Source organism: Alligator mississippiensis, chromosome 8, assembly GCF_030867095.1.
Source record: "Alligator mississippiensis isolate rAllMis1 chromosome 8, rAllMis1, whole genome shotgun sequence".
Taxonomy (NCBI): Eukaryota; Metazoa; Chordata; order Crocodylia; family Alligatoridae; genus Alligator; species Alligator mississippiensis.
The window spans coordinates 22,548,667-22,571,498 of NC_081831.1; the positions used below are offsets into that span (position 1 = coordinate 22,548,667).

The 22,832-nt window shown below is 60.4% G+C and overlaps 2 protein-coding genes across 12 annotated transcripts in view; one reads left to right on the forward strand and one right to left on the reverse strand.

The window, feature by feature from the left end:
• The first annotated feature begins 713 nt into the window (after positions 1-713).
• LYL1 (LYL1 basic helix-loop-helix family member) lies at positions 714-7,339 on the forward strand. The gene is made up of 4 exons (XM_006262345.3): positions 714-956; positions 4,974-5,343; positions 5,437-5,531; positions 6,287-7,339. Exons 2-4 carry the CDS (start codon positions 5,027-5,029, stop codon positions 6,616-6,618), a joined length of 744 nt encoding a protein of 247 aa, XP_006262407.2. The 5' UTR covers positions 714-956; positions 4,974-5,026; the 3' UTR covers positions 6,619-7,339.
• Positions 7,340-8,008: 669 nt separating this feature from the next.
• NFIX (nuclear factor I X) overlaps positions 8,009-22,832 on the reverse strand; it is an 80,400-nt gene continuing 65,576 nt past the window's right edge. For 6 of the 11 annotated variants that reach the window (XM_059732254.1, XM_059732250.1, XM_059732253.1 and 3 more), the window contains 7 exons: positions 22,704-22,824; positions 22,297-22,433; positions 19,770-19,892; positions 18,640-18,815; positions 17,481-17,628; positions 15,084-15,175; positions 8,009-12,271 (listed from right to left, as the gene is read on the reverse strand). In XM_059732254.1, the coding sequence (XP_059588237.1) occupies positions 12,257-12,271; positions 15,084-15,175; positions 17,481-17,628; positions 18,640-18,815; positions 19,770-19,892; positions 22,297-22,433; positions 22,704-22,824 (812 nt within the window). In that variant the 3' untranslated portion in view covers positions 8,009-12,256. Of the gene's footprint in view, positions 12,272-15,083; positions 15,176-16,346; positions 16,429-17,480; positions 17,629-18,639; positions 18,816-19,769; positions 19,893-22,296; positions 22,434-22,703; positions 22,825-22,832 lie in introns of those variants that run through there. The other 5 variants (XM_059732256.1, XM_059732257.1, XM_059732255.1 and 2 more) reach the window with 5 other exon arrangements.

Consider the following 22,832-nt stretch of genomic DNA (forward strand, 5'->3'; position numbering starts at 1 on the left):
GGAGGGGACCAGGCCTGGGGGGTGGGGGGGAGCTGGAGGGCTCCAACCCCAGTCAGTGTTTCAGCCTGGAAGAAGTGCTGGGTGCTGTGGATGGAAACAGGGGCTGTAGATGGAAACTATCAGGCGACTCTGATTCCAGTTCAAGCTCCAGGGGCTGGGGGAGGGGACCAGCAGACTGACAGACAGACCAGGTGGCAGGCCGTCCAAAGCGGGGTCCTGGCCAGCCTGACCCCAGGAATCCCACCTTCCCTGAGCCCAGGCACCTCTTGACCCCTGTTCCCAGGTCACCCTCCTGCAGTCAAGGCCCTCCAGCCAGCCTCCACAGAGGGGAAACTGAGGCAGGCCACAACAGCCTGCCTGACCGAAGGGTCTGGAACCCAGGAATCTGGCCTGTGTGTGCATGGGGAGGAGATTCCTCCAGCCCTCCTGTCTCCGCCTGTCCCCTGACGTGCTCCCCTGAGTGACCCCCCAGCCCTGCCCCAAATCCAGGCCCCCCTTTGCATTTGCCACTGGGCTAATGAGTAGCACACCCCCCCCCCCCAATTAACGCTTCCACGACAGTTTCCTCTTATTTCCCTTCCAGGCCTGGCCCGGGAGGGAGCTTCCTTATCAGCCGGGCACAGGCAGCTCCGGGCCTTATCAGCCGGCGGCAGAGAGCAGGAAACATCCCAAAGGGGCGGGTGGGGGGGCCGGGGGGGGCGGAGCAGGGAGGGGGGGGCGGAGGACCAGACTTCTGCAAAGCAGCTTGCACTGACGGAAAATCACCATCCCCAGCAGCACGGCGGGGGGGAGGGGGTGCCTGGGGGCCCCACACCGCCATTCCGCACCCAGTCCCTGCCCTGCATTTGGGGCTACACTCCCCCATCACCCCACCCTTGATCCCAGGGCAGCAGCTGGCAGAATATGGAGCCCAGGGACCCTGAGGCGGCCGTCGGGCCCTGGGGGTGACAGTCACGGTGAGTGCAGCGTCCACACGCGGCTGGAGAACCCCCCCCAGGTCCCCTTCCAAGATGAGGGGGGTGTCCTGCTGCTAGAGACAGCCCCCCCTATTGCACACCTCCCTCCTTGAAAAGATACCCCCTTTGCAAAGATTACCCCCCGCAACCAGCCTGGAGAGTTGGAGGCCTCCACCTGCCCTCAGGGGAGCTGCCGGAGTGGGGCAACACATGCACAGGGGATGGGTGCCTATGTAGGCACATGTGTGTGCAACAGGGAGCCTCCGGCAAGGCAGGCCAGGATAGAGTTGATGACCACAGTGCAGCCCCTAAGACCAGGCCTGAGGGTGGGTCCCAGCCTTGTCACAGGAAGTAACGGGGGTCCCATGGCATGGAGAATGTAGGGGCACTGGAAGTTGCCCCCAGGTGGGTTGTGTGGGTGTCAGGAGAGGCCGCTGGGGGCACCTGTGGAGCAGAAGCTGCCTGAGAGGGGGGTACAGGCCCTGGCGGTTGTGGTGGGATTTTGCCCCCTAGGAGAATTTGAATCCAAGCCCCAGGTTTGGATCTCCAATCTGAGGCTCCAGCGAGTCTCCTGAGTTGGGTCCCAGCCACTTCCCAAGCCCATTGCTCTGGCCCCATCTGGCTCCATCCGGGCTCAGGCTGGATTCAGGCCGAGGCAGGATGGGGGCACAAACACATACCCTTTAGTCCCAGTTCAAGGGGCACCTGAGAGTGCTTTGGCTGTGAAGAGGTCCAGCTGCATGTGTTTGGTGTGTCAGGTGCATGTGTATGTGTATGCCTGTGTGGGTGTTTGTGGGTGCATCCTCCTATCCCCCAAACACATGCCCTGCTCTCTAAACCCCCCCCGCAGATGTGCACACGTGTTGTGTAAGCCTCTGTCGTGTCATCATGTGTGTGGTGGTGTCCTACATGTTGCCCACACAGACTGCATGCACCAACATGAGTGGGTATCGAAGGTGGGTGTGTGTTATTTCCCCACGATTAGATCTAATGTGAATACACGATGATATCACTTGTCTACTTGTATATAATGATACATAACCACAACCACATAGCAAGGGGATATGATCATGCAGTCGTATTGTAGACACTCACACCAAATTCTATTTAAAATTATAACCATATAAATATGATACACACCAGTAACATATCTATCTATCTAGAGATGTGCATAGACAAAAATAACATTATGCATAGAATTATAACCACATCTAAATAGGATATCATTACGCAATTTTATCATCATTGTATAAAATGTGACCTACAATTATATCACATCTATAATTGTAAATATTATAACCACATATACATATAATTATGCGATTGTATCTCATACCATCAGCTAGTCCTTTAAACACAGCTATAACTGTAAATACAATGTGTAATGATAACATGTATATTATCGCATATAATTATGAATATGATTACAGATATGTTATCATGTTTCATCGTATAGAATCCTATCCTATAGGACACAATCACATAAATGCATACATGCATCCTATATGATGGATGTGGTTTCTAGATAGAGATAGATATCTATATATACATGTATGTATGTGTATGTATATGTATTTTATATTGATATATATACACACATACATGTACATATCTGTGTAACATATCTATGGCAATGCATTTTAATAAAACTGTATTGTATTACAATATATTATATTATAATTTCCCTGCAATGCAAATACATTTATATTGTGTTTATTTTTATGTGTAATATATTGAATAACAACTAAAATAGGTGCATATAATATAATATAATATAATATAATATAAGCACTGTGCTGCTCAGCTGAGATCCAAAGCTCTGGTGTGTGGGTCCTGGCTCCCTCTCAGGTCTGTAGGGCTATTACCCATGGCCTCACCACGCTGTCAAAGCAGGGGAGGACTGGGTGGGGGGGTTAGTTATAATAAGGCCTGTGCACTTGAGGCTACACCCTCAGGAGCAGAGGCCAGGACCACCTTGTCCGTGGGAAATCTCACAGAGGTCACAGCCATGTGGGGCTCAGCCGTGTCTGGCCACCCAGGCCCCTCTGTGCCACCCCAACCCCCACTTCCTCCCCAAGTCCCTTTGAATACCCCCCCAGGAGGAGACAGGCACAGAGGGGTCTGGAGCTCAGAGCTGTATGTCAGCAAAGCCTCCCACCACTTCCCTTCAGTTCCCCAGACCACCACCCACCCAGCCCCAACCCCCACTGCCCTGGGTGGGGGAGTTCCAGGACAACTCCAGCCGGGGCCAGTCTGGGCTTCACACCACCCTTTTCTCTTGTGCCACCACTGGCTTTTATCTCCACTGGGCCCAGCCCAGAGATTGCAGAGACCACATGAAAAGGCCTCAGGGTGGAAGCGTGGTTGGGGATCATCTTGTGTACAGATGGGTGCATGTGTGGGTGCCCATGTGCGCAAGTCAGAGTGTGCATTTGTGCTTGTTACAGTGTGGTTGCGTTTGTGCATGAGTGGGCCACAGTGTGGTTGTGTCAGAGCATGCACTTAACTGTATATGTGTACATGTGTAGGGGGGTGCATGTGTCAGAGCATGCATGTCAGAGCATGCACGTAGTGTATATGTACACAAGCATGTGGGGGCCTGTGCATGTGTTGGTGTGTGTGGTTGTATATGCATGCTGTGTATATGTCTGTCAGAGTGCATCTGTGTGTGTGTGTGTGTGTGTGTGTGAGCATGCCCATATGCCTCATGCACCCCCAAAGCTTACATGCCTCCTTCACACCCGGAGCTATTACACAAGAGCCCATACATATAGCACATGCACACAGTACACCAGAGATGTGCAAGTGGTGTGTGTGTGTGTGTGTGTGTGTACAGTGTTTGCAGGGGGCAGTGGGGTGTACATGCAGGGGAGGTGTCTGTGCATGAGATACAGGCATGCCAATGTTTTAATTCTCCCCACATTAACTCCAGTCCACACATTCTCACACAGACAGTTTCACACACACACTTGATCACATGTACAACTTACATTCACACACATGTTCACACATTTGCACATGCATGCACTGGCATACATTTATACACATTCACACAATGTTCACACACACATTTGCATACATTCACCTACACATGTGCATAGTCACACATGAATGCACAACCTGTTTGCACACTCATCCACACACTCACATGTTGACATGCCTCCATACACTTGTATATGTTCACTCACATGCACATTCACATACATTTACACACATACACACATGCAACTAGTCACACATGCGCACATGACCTATGTTCACACACACATGCACACACTTGTGTAAATTCACACACACGTTTGGTTGCATACATGCACAGCCTGTTTACACATGGATGTACACTACACACGTTCACACATGCACACACACTTGCATATATTCACAAACACCCATGTTCATGCACAGGCACACATGTGCACACCGATATTCACCCACCCACACACGTGTGGCCCCCAGGCCCCGCCCTCCTTCCCGTGGGATGATCTCCAAGCACGTGTGTATTTGCACATGCATGGGCCTGTACATCCCTGCACACGTGTGCGCCCAGGTCTGCAACAGCTTTGTCCAGGTCTGCATGCACGCCTGTCTACGCATGGGAGTTCATGCACACACGTGTGCAACAGGCTCACCAGCTCGCTTGCGCAGGGGGTGGCTGGCTGGTGCCCTCCCCCCACCCCCCAACAGCCATGGGGAGAGGGTCGGAGAGGGGGTGCTACGCAGCAGAGAGCCACCAGGGGCCGCCCTCCTGCAGTGCACACTGGGCCGCTTGGCACACGAGGCTCCGGTGTGTGTGGGGAATGACTGGCCGAGCCCGGCCCAGAAGGGGCTCGGGCGCCCCATGCCCCACCCAGCCCACAAGAGACCTTGCTCCCAGCCCCACCAGCGCTGCCTGCCTCAGTTTCCCCAACTCCGGATGACATCAAGGAGGGGGGAGTCCCATCTGGGGCAGGGAGGAATTGGAGGAGGGGGGCAAGGATGCCCCCCACCGGTCTCAGGCCTGTCCCCCTCTCTTCGCAGATGCCCCCCGGCTCCAGCAGGAGGCACCACCGCCGCGACCCCCCGGCCCAAAGATGATGGAGAAGCTGAAAGACGCTCCCTCGGGCGGGCGCCCCAGCCCCCCCGCGCCTGCCCGGCCCAGCCCCCCCGTCAGCTCTCCCGCCCCCTCGCCGCCCTCCCCCCGGGCCAGCCCCGGGGCGTCCCCCCCGCCGCCCCCCGATGTGCCCGTCATCAGCCTGGCGCACAGCAAGCGCCCCCCGCCGCCGCCCGTGCCCACCACAGAGCTCACGGCCCTGCGTCCCCTGCCCCCCCTGCTGCAGCTCTCAGCCGCGGCGCCGCCACCGCTGCCCCTGCTGCCACCCCAGTACCGTCCCCACCCCTTCCTCAACAGGTCAGTGCAGACCCGGGCGGGACTGTGGGGCGGAGCTTCCTAACCCCGCCTCAACTGGCCCCGCCCTCACCCCCCATTTCTACCCACCCCCAGCGTCTACATCGGCCCCGCGGGGACGTTCAGCCTCTTCCCCAGCAGCCGCCTCAAGCGCCGACCCTGCACCCACTTTGACCAGGACCTGGGGGACGGTGAGTGCCCCCCCAGGGCAGGGACCCGGGCGTCTGGGCTCCCAGGGGGGAGGGCAATGTCGGGTAAGGGGCCCCGTCCCCCCAGCTCCGACGGCCCCCCAGAGCCAGCCGCACTCCAGGGGCCAGGCAACCGTCTCCCCAGCCCCGAAATCCCCCTCCCCCAAAGGCCCCGTCGAGGGTGGGGGAAGATCCCCTGGAGGCCGGGGGACTGTGGGAGTCACGGGGCTCTTCTCCCCAGCCAGGACCCCCCCAGAGCCAGCTATACCCAGGGCCAAGCAAGCGGGGTCCCCGTCTCCACAGCCCTGACACCCTTCTCCCCCAGAACTAGCTGCACCCTAGACCCAGAGAGGAGGGGAGGGGGACAACATGCCCTGGGGGCTGGGGAAGTTAGGGGGGCACGGGGCCTGTCTCCTCAGTCCCGATGTTGCCCCTCAGAGCCAGCTGCACCCCAGACCCGGGCAGGAGGGACTGGGGGGCAAGATGCCTTGGGGGCGGGGAGATTGGGGGAGGGGCACGGGGCCTGTCTCCCTAGCCCCGACGCCCCCACCCAGAGACAGCTGCACCCCAGGGCCAGGCAAGGGGTCGGGGGCTGGGGAGGCAAGATTGCCTGGGGGCCGGGGGGATGTCGGGGGCACGGAGCTTGTCTCCCCCCCAGCCCCCCAGCTAGCTGCAGCCCAGACCCGGGCGGGGGGGCTGGGGGGCACGGTACCCTGGGGCCGGGCCTGCAGCTGACCTGCGGCCCGCCCCCCCCCCAGGGCAGCCGCACAAGGTGGCCCGGAGGGTCTTCACCAACAGCCGCGAGCGCTGGCGGCAACAGAACGTGAACGGGGCCTTCGCCGAGCTGCGCCGCCTGCTGCCCACGCACCCGCCCGACAAGAAGCTGAGTAAGAACGAGATCCTGCGCCTGGCCATGAAGTACATCGACTTCCTCGTGCGCCTCCTGCGCGACCAGGCCACGGCCCCCGTCCCGGTCCCGGCCTCCGGGCCCAGCCCTGGCCCCGGCCCCGGCCCCGCAGCGCCGCCCATCAAGCAGGAGCGGCCCCCACGGCCCAAGGCTGAGGGCCCGGCGGAGACCAGCCCGCGGTGATGACACTGGAGGAGCCATCGGGCCCTGAAGTGCGTGCGGTCTCAGCTGTTGTGAGCGGGGCGGAGGCCAGCGGCGGCAGAGGGCCGCCCCCGAAGGCAAACTGTTATGGTCGGGGGGCAGCACCCCCTCCCCCCGCGCAGATCCGTGGCTCCGGGACATTGGAGTCGTGGGTGTGATGAAGTGTGTTGCGTCTCAGCTGCTGTACGCGCTTTGGGGTGGCGGGGTAGCGTGGATGAATGCCCCCCCCACCGCCCCGCCAAGATCTGTTGGAGGAGCCATGGGTGTAATGAAGTGCGTCCGGTCCCAGGTGCTGCTGGGGGATGGTAGCCCCCGCAGTGTGCACGGATGGAGGTGCCCCCCTCCCAGTGGAAGGGCAGAGTCCGTCCGTCCCCCACCCAAGCTTTGAGCTGGAAGATTAACCCTCTCCGTGCTGGAGAAGAGGGCCCGCCCCCCGCACTGAGTGGGAGGGACTATGGCGTCAGCCCCGGGGGCCCAGCGAGGTGCCCGCAAGGGCCACAGGAGGACGACAGCGACTGGGAGGTGGGGGGGCTGCAGGTCGGGAGTGAGGGGCACCGGCAGGGCTGCGTGACCCCCGCCCCCCTCCATGCCTTGTGGGCGCCCCTTGAGTTAGGGGGTGGGATGGGGCTGCTTAACCCCTCCGTCCCCGCGTCTCTGCAGCTGTGACGAGCTGGGGACGAAAAGAAAAACCGAGAGCGCCCAGGCCAGCGTGTCCGTCTTTCTTTGGTGTCCTTTTGGGAGGCGACACCTGGGCGGGGGTTGCGTCGGGGGGGAGCGCAGGAGGGTGACCTACCCCTGGTGTCCCCCAATCTTCCGGCCCGCTATGAGTCGAGAGGACGAGTCTCTATGGAGGGGTGCACCGATCACCCCCAAACTCCCGCTGAGACGCTGCTCTTTGCCCGGATTCACTCCCCCACCACAGGCCGGGCCCGAGACCCGCCCCCCTAGGGCAGAATCAGGGATCCCCCGTGGCCAGGAAAGGGGCCCATAGCTCGAGAGGCTGCCAGGACCCCCCAAGCCCTCGGGCCAGGATCAGGATGTCCCCAGCCGGGCTCAGGACCCTTATGCTGGGATTAGGACCCCCTCAGACTCGGATCAGGATCTTTCAGCCGAGATCGGGACCCCCAGGCTAGAATCAAGACTCCCAAGCCAGTTTCAGGACCACCCAGCTGGACTCAAGCCCCCCAGGTCGGGATCAGCCCCTGCCGCAGCCGGGCTCAATCCCCCAGGCTGGGATAAGGACCCTTCCCCAAGCCAAAATCCCCTCCCCCCCGCCAGGCCGGGCTCAGGAGCCCCACCCTCCCAGGCCAGGATGGGGACTCCCCGCTCAGCCCTGGCCGGGCGCTGTGAAGAAGGCGCAGAGGCGACCCGCAACGAGAACTACGCTTTATTGTGGATGCGGGGAGGAGCGGGCGGAGAGCGAGCGGGGCGGGCCGGGCGATATCATACTGTACTGCACGGATACATACTGCGTCTCTTCGCCTAGGAAGAAACTTGTTCGCGAGAGCGGGGGCGGGGGGCGCAGCCCGGGGGCCGCGGCCAGGCCGGGGGCGCACTGGGCTTGGCCTGGAGCGAGAGGCGGGGGGGAGCAGCGGGAGCTAGGGGGCGACCCCGGGGCGGGGGGGCTGAGTGGGGGGGAGGGGGGCTGGAGGCGCCTTTCAGGGGTCTCCTGAGCCCGGCTGGGGGGCGGGGAGAGACAAGCCCCCTCTTCCATCCGGATCAGGACCGGGATGCGGATCGAGACCCCCCAGCAGGGCGGGGCGTCCCCTGCCGGACCCCGGATCTTATTGCTTTGAGGGTGGGGTGGGGGGGAGGTTCGACTGGGGGGGGGGAGGGGGGGGTCGATCGCAGCCCCCCCTCCCTCCCCGCCGGAGCCAGCTACGCGGCTGCCCCGGCGGGGGGCGTGGAAGGCACAGCGGCCGCGGCCGGCCGCGATAAGGCACCCGCGGGATCGGGCCCTCCCGGGGCGGGACGAGGAGGGAAGGGCGGGGGGACAGCTCCTGCCCCGGGGGGGGGGCGGGGGGGCGGCTCCTGCCCCGGGGGGGGGCTCCGTGGGGGCGGAAATGCTGGTGAGATGAACTTGGCGCTTGGCTCCAAAGAAACCCACGGGGGGAGAGGGGAGGGGCCCCGATCCTGATGCGGGGGGGACCCGCGGGACAGTTTGGGCGGGGGTTGCTGAGAGCGGGGCAGGGGCTGTGGAGGGGTCGCTCCGTGATGCACCCAGGGAAAGGGCCGGTCCCCGCTCCCTCCATGGGCCCTGCACAGGGATCGATCCTCGCTCCATGGGCCCTGGAGAGAGATGGGCCCCCTGCTCCATGCGCCCAGGACAGGGGCCAGTCCCCCTGTCCTGGGCCCTGGGGAAGGGTCTCCGGGGTTGCTCCCGCTGCTCCAGTGCCCCCTTAGCCCCCAGCGCTGCCCCAGCCCCCCAAGCTGGGGAGACCCCGGCTCCGGGCCGCTGCTCCGCCCTGCCTTGGCCTTAACATAAAGGAGGATAATGCGTGTTGCCTAACATGTGCTTTATGATAACAATTAATTGGTTCATAAACTATGTATAATAGAGTCTTAATGTCCTTTATATTGGAAAAGCACCAGGGTTTGTGGGTTCGGTTCTTCTTCTTTTTTTGTCTTTTTTAATCATTTTCTCTTTTTTTATATATATATGGTTTTTTCAGCCTTTTTTGTTTCTTTGCGGCTTTGCTTGATTTTTTAAATTTTTTTTCTTTTTTTATTTTCTGTTATTTTTTTTCCTTTTCCCGTGGTTTTTTTTTTGTTTTTTTTTTTAATTTTGCCTTATTCCTGTCCAGGTCCAGAGGGAACCTTGCTCTTTCTTTTTCTTTTTTTTTCTTGGTGGGAAAAAGCCTCCCCCCCATAAAAAAAATAAAACCCAATCCCTTTTGCCCCCACTCCCCCCCAAAAAAGAAAGAAAAATATTCCCACGAAGACAAAGGAGGAATAGAAAAAAAAAGAAAAAACCAACAGAAAAAAAAAACACAACAAACCCAACAATAATGACATGGCTCCTGGAGGAAGAACCCAGGAGTCCTCAGGAGGAAAAAAAATATACGACAACAAATGAGAAGGAAAAAAATTATATATATATATATATATATATATATATTTATATATATATATGGGAAATGGATGCAAAAATAAAGGGACAAGAACTCCCCCAAGAAAAGGGCTTTTCCCACACTTCCGAAGGCTGGGCATCCCCGCATTTTTAGCGTCCCCGGGATGTGGGACAAGCACAAGAAAAAAAAATAGACTCTTTTTTCCTCTTCTTCTTAACAATCTTTTAACATACAAAGTTATTAAAACTAGGCGATCATTGCACTTGGCTCGAAGGAAAACCCTGTGGGTTCATTACTGGTCTTCCCATATATAGCTCTGGTTTTAGCTCTTTTTTTATTTTATTTTTTTTAATTATTTTTATTAATATTATTATTTTAAGGGTTTTTTTGTGTGTGTGTGTATGTGTGGTTTTTTTTTAAAGCGGTTTTCAACAGCCCCACCGGGGAGGTGGGGGATCCATGAGCCATCATGGGACCCCCCTGGAAAGCTCCACTCAGTGCCCCCACCCCAGCCCAGGGACCCTGGCTGAACCTGGGGGCAACAGTCCACAGCCCCACCAGGGTCTGGAGTCCAGTGCTAGCTGGCTGAGGACCCCTCTCTTTCAAGGAGGTGTCATACTACAGGGGTCTGGGGTCGGGGTGTCTAGAAGAGGGGCTGGGGTCGGGGGGGAACTCAAGACTGCAGGGCATCAATCTGGGGGCATCAGGTCAGCTCTGGATCTCCCTCCCTGCCCTATAGGGGGCCTCTTGGATCCCCCAAGAGCCTTGTTCCCAGCTGACTGAAGGCAACCTTATGCCCTTGGGGACAAGTTTGTTCTGGACCTTTCCCCTGCCCAGCTGCCCCAGGGGTGCCCAGCTGTCCTGCAGCTGTGTGCTGGGGTAGGCGCAGGGGGCACTGGCAGGGCAGGGCTCCAGGGTTCCCCCCAACAAGCTGGGAGCTGCTCTGTGCCAGGCTCTGACTCCTACCTGGGGGGGAGCTGTGGCGGGGAGAGGGGTGGGGACTCAGTAACAGCACCCCAGTCCTCCCATTATGACCCTGTTTCTCCACTGGGACTGGAACATCATTGCATTTCAATTGGGGGGGGGCAGGTTTCTGCCCCACCCCCCAGCATCTCCCTGCCCCCTACCCGAGTGAGCAGAGCAGGAAGGAACAACCCCCCCCCATGCCAATGAGAAGGGGGTGGGGGGAGGCAGGTGTCAGAATTGACAGACCATGCACAGCCCAGCAGGCAACTCATTGGTTTCTCCCATGATCCTTTGAGGTGGGGGATCAGGGATTTTGACTACAACAGGTTTCACCTTTAGGGGATTCCAAACGAGAGCCCATAATTAGGGCCAAATTCTCCCCTTTTCCCCCCAGTCCATCCTTCCTCCTATGGCTGTTATATGTGGCTGCTGCAGCATTCTGCCCCAGAGGCAGCTGCTTTGGGGCAGCGGCTGCCCCTGTAGAAGGAAGTGGTGGGGAGGTGAGGGAAGGCCCCATCCTGCCTACATTGGGTTTCCTTTGGGTTTTTCAGTGTGCGAAGGAGAAGATGTGGTGTGTGTATGTGTGTGTGTGTATGTGTAGCCATGTGATCGCTGCATGTGTGTGCGTGCACGCGCGTGTCATCGGCACAGATCCCTTTCCGCCCGGCCCGGACGGCACCAGGGGCTGCGGCGGGGAAGGGGGTGGTGGGGGGAGGGTCCCGGCTCTTGCCCACGGTTTATGGCTAGATGGTGGTAGCCAGGACCCCGTGGGCAAGGCGTGTAGGTGGAGGGGGGTCACATGTGTGGCCATCCCCCACCCCAGACCCAGGCCTAGCGGCTCGCTGTGGTTCAGGGAACATCACAGAAACGCGTCGTGTCAAAACAATCATCATAGAACTCAAACACGGGATCCAAAGCGCGGGTGAGAGACACAAGGGTGGGGGGCGAGGAACCGGCCAGTCACGCCTGACACAGGAGGGAAGCAGGGGGTGGGGAGGGGTGGGGGGGGCTGCCCCAGGGGACTTAGCTTGGGGGCCTCTCTGCCCCCCCACTCCCAGCAGAGACCCCTGCCCAGGCTGTGCCCCACCCCCAGCCACCAGCACCCCCTGGTATCTGGTTGTACTGGTGCCCCCTCCCCTGTGGGGGGGAGGGGGGCTGGCATGCAGGGAGCCAAACACCGCTCCCAGGTCCTGGCGCTTATGTTTGCTGGGAGAAGCCTCTGGCCACCCCCACCCCAGGTTTTGGCTGCTGAGCATGCTGGGAAATGTCCAGAATCCTCGGCAGCCCTGCTCATGGATGGCAGGGGGAACTTGCTCCCAGCACACATAAGCACCCTGAGCCCTGAATGCTGCTGGGTCTGGGCCAGGGGGCATGAGCCCCCCCAACCCAAGCTGCCACAGGGGCTGGTGCCAGCAGGTCCAGGAGGCGTTGGGAGTCTCCAGGTTGGAGGGCACAGACCTCGTCGGTGGTGGTTGGCTCCAGCGCGTGGGGGCAAGCGAGCAGGTGGGGACCCCAGGTCTGGACGGAGGTGCCCGCGGGCGGTGGGGATGGGGGCGCAGGGGGTCTCTCCCTGGGAGATTCCATCAGAGGAACCAAGACTGGAAGAGAGAAAAGGGACAAGAGAGAGGGTAGGTTAATGCGGGCAACAGGCCTAGCTACTCACACCCACCCCTGTCTGCCCCCCCTGCCAATCCCCATCTTCTCATCCCCACCCAGGCAGCTCCACACACCTCTCTCCCTACCTACTTACTTAGCCATCCATCCTTCCATCCATCCATCTGTCACAAAGTCTTTCTTTCTTTCTTTCACGCAAATTCGTGAATTCTTTCTTTCTTTCTTTCTTTAATCTGTCTGCCTGTCCTTCCTTCCTTCCTTCCTTCCTTCCTTCCTTCCTTCCTTCCTTCCTTCCTTCCTTCCTTCCTTCCTTCCTTCCTATCCAGTCTCACTTCTATGTCTGGCTGGCCATCCATCTGTCCATTTCCACTTATATCTATCCATCTGTTCACTATCCCCAACTTTATGTGGCCTCCCCTCCCTTGCCAGCATCTCCCGGGCTGTGCCCTGCCCCGCCCCTCCTTCCTTCCCCTCCCCTCCCTCTGGATGCCGGGGTTCCTGCTTGTGAATTTGGGGAAGGGAAGAATGCAGGGAAGGGGAGGAATGCAGGGAGCCGAGGAGCCACCAGGGGGTGCATGGGGCGCAGGATGCAGGCCTAACCACCAGGGGGCACCCACAGTCTATGAATGGGGATCTCCCAGCTGGGGCAGGCTGGGTTTGCATACCCCCTCTACCTCAGGGTCTAGGGGGTGCTGTCTGGGACAGCTCGACACAAGGGCAGAGACAGGTAGAGAACCAAAGAGTCCAGGTGTACTCCACTTCCCCCTTTGCTCTAATCCCCTGGGACTCCTGCTCAGATTTCAGGAGCTCCCACCAGCCCCTGCTTTAGCCATGAGGTGCCACTTGTCTTTCACAGGTGGCAGGGCTGCAGGAAGAACCCAGGTGCCCGGGCCCCCTTGCTCCGCCAACTAGGCCGTACGCTGCTCCCTGCTCCCCTGCTCTGAACTGGGAGGAGATCCCAGGGGTCCTGGCTTGGACCCTAGAGTGTACTCTCTGTTTCAGAAGTAGGAGGAGAACCCAGGCATCCGGCTCCCAGCATCCTCTGCTTTCTGGCTGGTGCCCAAGGACCAGGCCTTGTCCCCCTCCCAGAGTGGGGAGAAAACCCAGGTGTCCAGGCTGTAACCACTGGATCCTGCTGCCTTCCCCTAAGGCTTTGTCGGCCCTTTGCTCCTCAGTTCCCTCCCATTGGCTGCCTGCCTCCCCGCACCATTGTCCCTCAGCCAATCCTGATCCCTCCCACATGCCGCGGTGCCAGTCTTGATGCCAAGCGGTGCCCATGCCAGCCAATGAGATGGCAGCTAATCACTCACTGTCATGATACCCTTGGCCAATTGGGTGCCACCTTGCCCTGGAGCCAGCTTCCCTGATTGGATGGGGCAGCAGTGATGCCCAGCCCTCCCCAACCAATGGAGGGGCACTATGCCAGGTGGCCTGGCCAAGCCAAACCCAGCCTGGGCACCATCCCTGCTCCGCTATTGGCTGGCATGGGTGCCGCGTGGATGGCTACAGCCAATCCAACAGTGGTGATGCTGAGAGGGGCCAATCGGGAGTGCTCACGCCACTTCTGGGCAGCCAATCTGGTGGCAGAGACCCGTTTCCCCACCCCCAGGTGCCACAGGACCAGGCCACAGAATGGGTGGGGCTTGTGGCTGAGGGCGGAGCCACATGGGGCAGGTATACCCACTCTGGGGTGCCACAAAGGGGTCCAGGGCACTGCCACAGAGGTTATCCTCCTGGGTGCCACTAGTTACCATGGAAACAACCTCTCGGCCCCCAAAAGTACCCCCATGATGGAGAGAATGGGAACAAAGCTGGGAGAGGGGGCAAGACCAGAGGAGGGGCCGTGGAAGCCCCCCTCCCCCCCGCCCGGCACCTTCCTCTCCCCCCCCACACAAACCCTGGCAGGGCTCTTGGGCCCTGCTCCAGCCGCAGCTTCGGCCCATTGTTTCCCTGCTCAACACCCCCAAGTCCAAGTTCATCTGGGTGTGACATCATGTCTGGTTGCTATGAGAAACCAGACGGGTCAGACGTGACTGGTTATGGGATGGGGGGGTGAGCCCCTGGCCACCCCCCCAATTCTCCTCCCCCAACCCCCAGCTCTGGGGACCTGGGAGCTTCAGAGGGTGGCAAAGTTTGAGAAGAGGAAATGGGCCTGGGCTAGGGTCGGGGGGCTCTGCCTGTATCCCCCCACTGTGCCTTAGTTTGCAAGGGAGCATTAAAACTGCTCTCCGCCCAGCCGGGATGAGGCAGCATTACCCCAAGAGGGGAGTAACAACTTGGGGCAGGGCATCCTTTTTGTCCCCTGGAAGATGGGGTGGGGCATTTGTGGGGGCGGGGGGAGTTAATAGCTCTGTATTTCAGGGCATGAAATGGAGGGGGTGGGGGCTGCAGGTTGGGAGTGAGGAGCATCAGCAGGGCTGTAGGCTGTTGCACTGAGACTCTCACCTTTTTCACAAGACCTCCCTACCGGTCCCTCAGTCCCTCAGCCAAGGCATGAGTTTCTGCGGGTCCTGGACATGTGGCACCCCCCCGTGATTTATTGGGTAATTATCCAATTAACTTATTACATGGTGGAGTAGGGAGGTTGCTGGGGGCAGGAGCCTGGGGGAAGGGGGCATCAGAACACCACCGTGCCGGAAGAGCGTGACAGAGGGAGAGAGAACCCAGGCATCCAGTCCCCCAGGTTCCCCCCTGTTTCAATACCCCCCCATTCCAGTCCCCTGCTGGAGCTGGGAGAGAACCCAGCATCCGGGCTCCTAGGATGGCCCAGGGTCTGAGCCCAGGGGTGCCTCCTACCTGAGACTGCTGGGGGATGTTCAGAAAGTTGCCGTCCCGGGGTCCGATGCCGACAAACCGGTTGGCAGTGGAGGAGCCTGGCGCTGCGAATGCTGTGGGAGACACAGGCACTAAGGCCAGGGCAGGGCAAAGAGCAGCCCCCACTCCTGGGGCTCAGATCCTCACTCCCAGTCCAAGCCCTATGTGGGTCAGGAGTTAGGGGCACTGGCAGGGTTTGGGCAGGGGGGCAGGGGGCTGTGTTTCAGAAGGGAGGGGCACCAGCAGGGCTGGGGGGAGCAGGGGGCTGTGGGTCGGGAGTGAGGGGCCCTGGGGCCATTCCTTCCAGGTGCCCCATCCTGGCCAGTGCGTGTGTGTGGAGGGGGGGCGGGCTGCTTCCCTCCTGCAGCCGCGGCTCCCTGTGCCAGAAATAACTGAGCTCAGGGCTCTGGTATTCAGCTAGGGCTGCGCAGAGGCTGGGGCAGAGAGGGCTGGGCTCTTCACCCCCATAATACCCCCCTGGCACATAGCACACCCTGGCTGCCCCCCTCCTGCCCTCCCGCCTGGGGAAGATGTGGAGTGCTCTGTGTCCCTTCCAGATCTGCCCCCAGTCCCCTCCCTTTGCAGGACTCTAGCCCCTGGGTTGAGAGGAAGAAGACGGACCCAATCCCAGGCAATGTGATTGATCCCGATCCTGTTCCCCCCTCATCCTCCCCCATGCAACCTCTTGGGCTTACCTCTCCTCTGAGCTGCCCCCCCCCCCCAAAGGGGCAAGGCCGGCCGGGCAGTGGTGGGCATACACAGATTCCCGCCCCCTCGCCCCCCCCCCCCCCCCCCAGCCCCCACGGCCGCCAAATGGAGAATGCAGAGGGGATGTCATGGGGACGGATGGAGAGATTGAAAAAAAGGAAGGAAGGAAGAAAGAAAAAGAAAACTCAAAGAGACGTCCCCCCTCCCCCGCCACACACTCCCAGGAGGGGTGACAGACCCCTAGGAGCAGAACCCAGGCATCCTGGCTCCCAGCCCCACCCCCCAACACTGCTCTAACCACTAGAACCCCAAAACCCCATCCTCCCATCTTGGGAGTTGGGAGAGAACCCAGGCATCCTGACCTCCCATCTCACCTGCTCTAACCTACCAGACCCTGGCCTCAACCTTCCCAAGCTGGGAAGGGAACCCAGGAGTCTGGCCTCTGGCTCTCGGTGGAGGCCAAGGGAGGGGGAGGGGGATGTGGGGCCCGCCCCCCCCGCGTCCCGTGGAATAAACATTCCTCTGAACTGTGACCAGTTTGGGATATCGACACGTTTATTGTTGGTGCTGGATTAGGCCCCGCCCCCGAGTCGCCATGGCAACGGACAAAGGGATAACGCTGAAAAATAATAATAATAATAATAATAATAATAAACAAAAGGAAACCAAAGGGCAGACGGGGAAGGGGGGGCGGCGCCGGCCCCGGCGGTGGGATGGAGCGGATGGCGCTGGCGGACGGGACACCGGGATGCACAAGACGCAATGATGGCATGGACGGCCGGCCCTGCCCCCGCCCTGCCCGCCGCTGGCCCCGCCTCTGGCTGTCAGTCCAGCCATCTGGCACAGGCGCCCCTCTATCTGTCTGCCATATGCACTCACTCACTCGGTCAAGCCACCACCAAACACCCATCTTTCTCTTGGTCCAGCCCTCTATCCATCCATTTATCCATCACACAGAAACCCCCTCCACAATCTTCTGCTTATCCACCCTCCCAGACATCTGCCTATCCATCTACCTGTCCATCCATCCACCCTACAGACCCCTTCTCCATCCATCCATCCATCCATCCATCCATCCATCCATCCATCCATCTTTCCTTCCAGGCCCCCCTAAATATCCATCCATCAGAAATCCATTCCACACAATTGTCCATCTGTCCATCCGTCCATTCACCCTACACATATCCATCCATCCATCCATCCATCCATCCATCCATCACACAGGAAACCTCCTCCACACAATCATCTGTCTAGCCACTGACCCTCTTCCAGACACCCATCCCTCCATCCATCCATACACCCATCCAAAAACACCCCTTTGTCATCCATCTATCTACCCACCCCATACACTATCTGCCCATCCATTAATTTCTGTACACACCTCCTTATCCATTCATTCCCACACACATCCATATCCATCTATCTACCTATCTATCTGTCTAAACTCCCCTTCTCCATCCATCTATCCATCCACCCACCCCGCACACATCCCTATCCACATATCCATCCATCCATCCATCCATCCAGACTCCCTTTTGCCACACACCCATCCATCTGTCTCCTGTCCCCTCCTGCCTGTCTGCCTGCTTGTGTGCCCAACGTGGTGGGGCGGCGCCGCGGGGCCCCGAGGGCGGGGGCACATGGCCTGGCCATGGCGGGTCGTCCACTTACAGGGTGACGCCGGCGTCGGGGCTCCGCCCTCGGGGTTGGCGCTGCTGGCCTTTGTGTCGGGCATTGGAAGGGGCACGGGTCTGGCCACGGGCGGGGGCGGCGGCAGCAAAAAAGACCCTGGGACTTTGCCCTGCCCGCCTCCGCTGGGCTGTGAACGACACAGATACAGGGGTGAGCGGCAGCCAGCACTGCCTGCGCCCCGCGGCCACGGGGGGAAGCCGTGGGCCAGGAGGGCTGGGCTGGGCTGGGCCAGGCTGGGCAGGCATGGAGGGGCTGCAGCCCCGTGGTCCGTGTGCCTTCCGCGGTTGCCTTCAGCTGGTGGATCCGGCCTGCGGGCGTGGGAGGGGTGGGTCGAGGGCTCTGAGAGGCTTGACATCTGTGGGGGCTCCATGGCACGCAGCTCCCGGACATCCCAGCAGGCACTGTTGTTCTACGTTGTGGCTCTTCTCCATGCCCAGCAGAGGCTGCCGACAGCCTCAGGCTGGCTGGGGCCATGGGCTGCAGCCATGGGGTGGCCCCTGGTGCTTGCGGTCAGCTCTGGACCACGTTGCCCTGTGTCCCTCGCACCCAAGGGGGGAGGGGGGGGAGGGAGGGAGTATCAGAGGCCCTGCCTCCTGACCCCACACAGTGATGCTTGAGGCCCTGCCTCTTGGCCCCCCTGTGATGCTCAAGGCCCCACCTCCTGAGCCCCCCAGTGATGCTCAAGGCCCCACCTCTTGAGGCTGCATGATGTATGAGGCCCCATCTCCTGGCCACCCCACTGATGCACAAGCCCCCGCCTCCTGGCTCAAAGCCCCGCCTCCTGAGATCCTGCCTCCTCAGTGGATGTCCCTGAGGCCCCGCCCTAGCCCCCATCTGCTCTGTCCCCTGGGCCCCCACCTGCCTAGAAGCCCTGTGGATACAGCAGCCTGGTACCTCCTTGTGCCCTGGGATTGGGGGGCCTGCAAAGCCCCCCCAAACCCATGATGCCATGCCCTGGAGCATACACAGCCCCTGCCCCTGCCCCTGCCCTGGGGCTCCCAGCGCCCTCAAGAGACACAGAGAGAGACAGACAAGAAACAGAGGAGGAGAGAGGGGCCGTGGGGGTCCTGTTGCCCGGCCGGCGCCCACCCCATTCCCACCCCCCCATGGCCTGCAGCACCCCCTGCACAGCGCGTACCTGCCCGGCGCCCTGCCCGGAGCCGTCAGAGCAGACAAACTGCACAAACTCCTTGAGCGAGTCCTGCCCATGGTGGTGGTGGTAGCGGATGGTCGGGTGGGTGAAGTAGGGGCTGGACTGTTGGATGATGGACGTCGAGGGGAAGTGCAGGGCCGAGGCTGTGGCCCGGGGGCTGCCTGAAACCAGAGAAGGGAGGGAGAGATGGAGTCAGGGGGGGCAGCTGGCATTGCCTCCCCTGCCCGCCATGTCCTGATGGATGGGGTCTGTCCAGGGCCCCTGGGGTTGGTACTAGGGAAGGCTGCATAGGGCCCCAGTGCCCTGTTCTGGTCAGGTAGTGGGGTGGGGGGGCGGTCTAGTGCCTGTGGGAGTCGGGGAGGGAGAGTGGGAGGGCTAAGGGAGATGTGGGTCTGGGGGGGCTACTGTAAGTGACCCCTCCTAGGAAACAGCTATGGCTGTGAGCACATGCCTGCACTGTCACACACTCAAAGCACACGCACTGGACACACGAGGCACAGCCAGCACTGCCCATGCAAGAACACGCATTTCACACAACCACGGACAGACACCGCCCCCCGAAAGCAGCCCAGACCTCCCCCCCCCTCCCCCCAGCCTCAGACACTGCCTGATGCCCACCCCCCATGTCACGCTCAGACAAACTGCACCCACTCACCCCAGCCCTGCCAGTGCCCTTCACTCCCAACCTGCAGCCTCCTACTCCCCTGATGCCCCTCATTCCTGACCTGCAGCTCTTTATCCCCTGGTGCCCCACACTCTGGACCCATCCCTGTTACCCACCAGCCCTGGGAGGGAAGAGCCCAGTCCTGCGTCATCCAGAGACAGACAGGAGTTGCTGCAACCTCCTGGCTGATCTGGACTCCAGAAGGTTCTGGCTAATCTGGAGTCACTCTGGTGTCACTCCCAATTGGCTGTGCCCCGGGGTTGTGGGGGTGATGCCCAGCTCCAGCCCCCTCCCCTTAACCCTTCCCCAGGTGTCTGTGACCCTTGGGTTGAGTGAAGAGAAAGAGAAAGAGGGAAGAGAGGAGGAGACAGAGGGACCCATTGCCAGAACCGCAGGGCTGAGGGCAGGAGGGGGGCATTGCCCGGCCCCGCCTGCCCGCACCCGTTCTCACCTGGTCGGACTCCAGCCAGGACGGGCAGCGGGTGGTGGCTGAAAGCCATTCGCGGGGAGCTGGTGTGGGTGGACAGGGCGCTGCAGAAGTCCAGCTTCCCGGACTTCTTTAAAGACGCCGGTCCTGGCAGGGAATCAGCGAGAGAGGCCGGGGTGAAAGTCGGAAAGACGGTTAGTACTTGGCCCACAGGATGCCCAGAGAGGGGGAAAGAGGGCATGGCTGGGGCCCCCAGGTTCACAGGATTACCCGGGGAGATCTCACAATTTGCTTTAAGGTCATGTGGGGCCCAGACCCCCCCAAAGGGCTGGAGGTCCCTGGCCTGGTTCCATGAGCGCACACCAGGCTGGAGGTCCCCGGTTTGGTGCCGCCAGCACACACTGGAACCCCACCCTGTGGCCTGCTCTCTTCCCTGAGCTGGGAACAGAACTCAGACATCCAGGCTGCCAGCACCTCCTCCTCTACCTGTAAATTGCCCACATCAGCCCCAGAGCTGCAGAGAGAACCTAGGAGTCCTGGTTCCTAACTTCCCACTCCTCTTCTCTAGGCACTGCACCCAACTGTGTCTGTCTGTGTCTCCCCCCCCCCCCAGAGAAAGGGTATTTACTTATTTAAACAGAACAGCTCAGACCTGGCTGGATGGATGAATGGCTAGAGACAAACAGACCCTGCAAAGTCCCAGCAGACCCCAGCTACCTAATGCTCTCTGCCCCTCTTCTCCCCAGCCCTGCCACTGCCCCTCACCCCCAGCCGCAGCCCCCTGCTACCCCCCCCACTCCAGTGCCCCTCACTCCTGACCCACAGCCCCTTGCCACCCCTGCCAGTACCCCTCACTCCCAACCCATAGCCCCCTACCACTCCCCCAGCCCTGCTGCCCCCCTGCTCCAGACCCCTGACAGCCTTTGGTGATGTGCTGGCCCAGCCACACCTTGTCCTGGGATGTTCCCGTACCTCCAGGAGCTGGGAGACCAGAGTGGGTGATACCAACACTGTCCTGCTACCCAGCCCAGTCCAGCTGCCCCCCCCTGCTGCAGCCCCTTCTGTGCCCCCATCTCCAGCCTTTGCAGCAGCCCCAGTTCTATTCAGGCCCTGGGGTCTCCATTCTATTCCCCTGACCCCAGAGCTGGGGGCCAGGAAAGGGGTGGGGCAACTGAGACAGCTGTGGGGGTCCAGCTCATGAGGAGAGAGCAGGAAACCTCTCCAGGGTCAGGGCTGGGCTAGGCAAAGACTGGAGATGTCCCAACCATCTGCATACAGATGCCTACACCTCCAGCTGTCCCCGCAGTTCCATGCACACACACACACACGCATGCACACAAACAAGCACATGCAAACACACTACTCACATACCCAGGGACTCCAGTTTGAGAGTGAGGAGTATCAGCAGGGCTTTGGGGGGGGGGGGGGGGAGAAGCTGTGGTAAGGGACAACAGCAGGACAGGGGGCTGTGGGTTGGGAGTGAGGGACACCAGTAGGGCAGGGGGGCAGGAGGCTGCAGGTCAGGAGTGAGGGGTACCAGTAGGTCAGGGAGGCAGAAGGCTGTGAGTAAAGAAGGGCACCATGTGCTCTGGCTGTGCTGCCTCGTCCCTGGCTGGTGGGTGCTCTGGGGGAGCTCACACCCAGACAGGGTCTGCCTAGCACTTGGGGCCATGATACACTATGGGCATGGCTGGCATGGTGAGATTACCATGGCCAGGCCAGGAGACCGAGGGTTGACCTGGTGGGGTACCTTGGGTGGGCACTGTGCCTCAGTCTCCCTGTCTGCTGCCCTGCCAATGTGCCTGGAGGGGGTCCCGCAGGGAGTCACCAAGCCAGGCCATGGGCAAACATCAGCATCAGATGAACAAATAATCATGGGGCTGCCAATTCACTCACTCCACAGAGAGAACCCAAACATCTGGGCTCCCAGTTCCCCCTTTCTTAACCCACTGCACCCTGCTCTCCTCCCAGAGCTGGAAACAGAACCCAGGTGTTTGGGCCCCCAGAGCCTCTTGCTCTACCTGTAAATTGCCCACACTTGTCCTGGAGCTGCAGAGAGAACCCAGAAGTCCTGGCTCCCAACTCTCCCCTCCCCTTCCCTGGGCACTGAATCCAACTGCCACCCCCTGCCACGGTCAAGAGAGGGTGTTTGCTTATTTATGCAAAACAGCCCAGACCCGGCTGGACAGATGGACAGATTGAGACAGACAGACACTGCAAGGCCTAAGCTCTAGTGCTCATTGCTCCCTGGCCACACCTCAAGCCCTACTGGTGCCCCTCGCTCTTGACCCACAGTGCCCTGCCCCCCTCCCAAGCCCTACTAGTGTCCCTCACTTCCAACCTGCAGCCCCCTGCCCCCCCCAGCTCTGCTGGTGCCCCTCATTCCTGAACCTGGAGGAGAGGGGACCCATCTCCTTCCAGGGTGCTATGGCATGGAAGCTGAGAGGAGGAGCAGGGCTCTGCTGAAGGGTGCCCAGGGGTGGGCCAGGCCTGCTCTGGATGGCTGGGCTGGGGGTCCAGAGTGGGGGGATCACTGGGGGAGGGGCTGTACCTGCGTCCACGTCATTGGGCCAACCGCTGGCCTGGCTGCTGCCAGCGGCAGGGGAACGCCCGGTGCCAGGGTAGAAGACATCATCCACGGGACTCTCCATCTCACTGTCGTCGATCGACTTCGGGCGCTTGGTGGAGCTGGGGAGGGGACACAAGGTCAGAAGGGACCGTGGGCACCAGACAGTGGGGGGTGCTGGCCTGATATGGCCCTTATCCAGGAGTGGGAATGAGGCAGAGGTCCCAGGTTGGTCACTACCCACCCCCCACTCCCCGCCATGGAGCTGTGGTGCACACAACGAGGTTGGCAGGCCTCTGCAGCCAGGTCCTGGCTGGCACTGGCAGGGACAGGTCAGCAGCTGGACCCCCCCCATGGGTGAGGGGCATGGGGGTACAGAGAGCTGGCGGTACCTGGTGGAGGGTGGCGAGGTGATGGAGCGCCGACCCAGGGTCACCTGGTTGATATTGTAGTAGCTGGGGCTCTCCAGATCCGCCAGTGAGAAGTTAGGGCCCGACGCCGTGGCCACGGGCGCTGGAGGA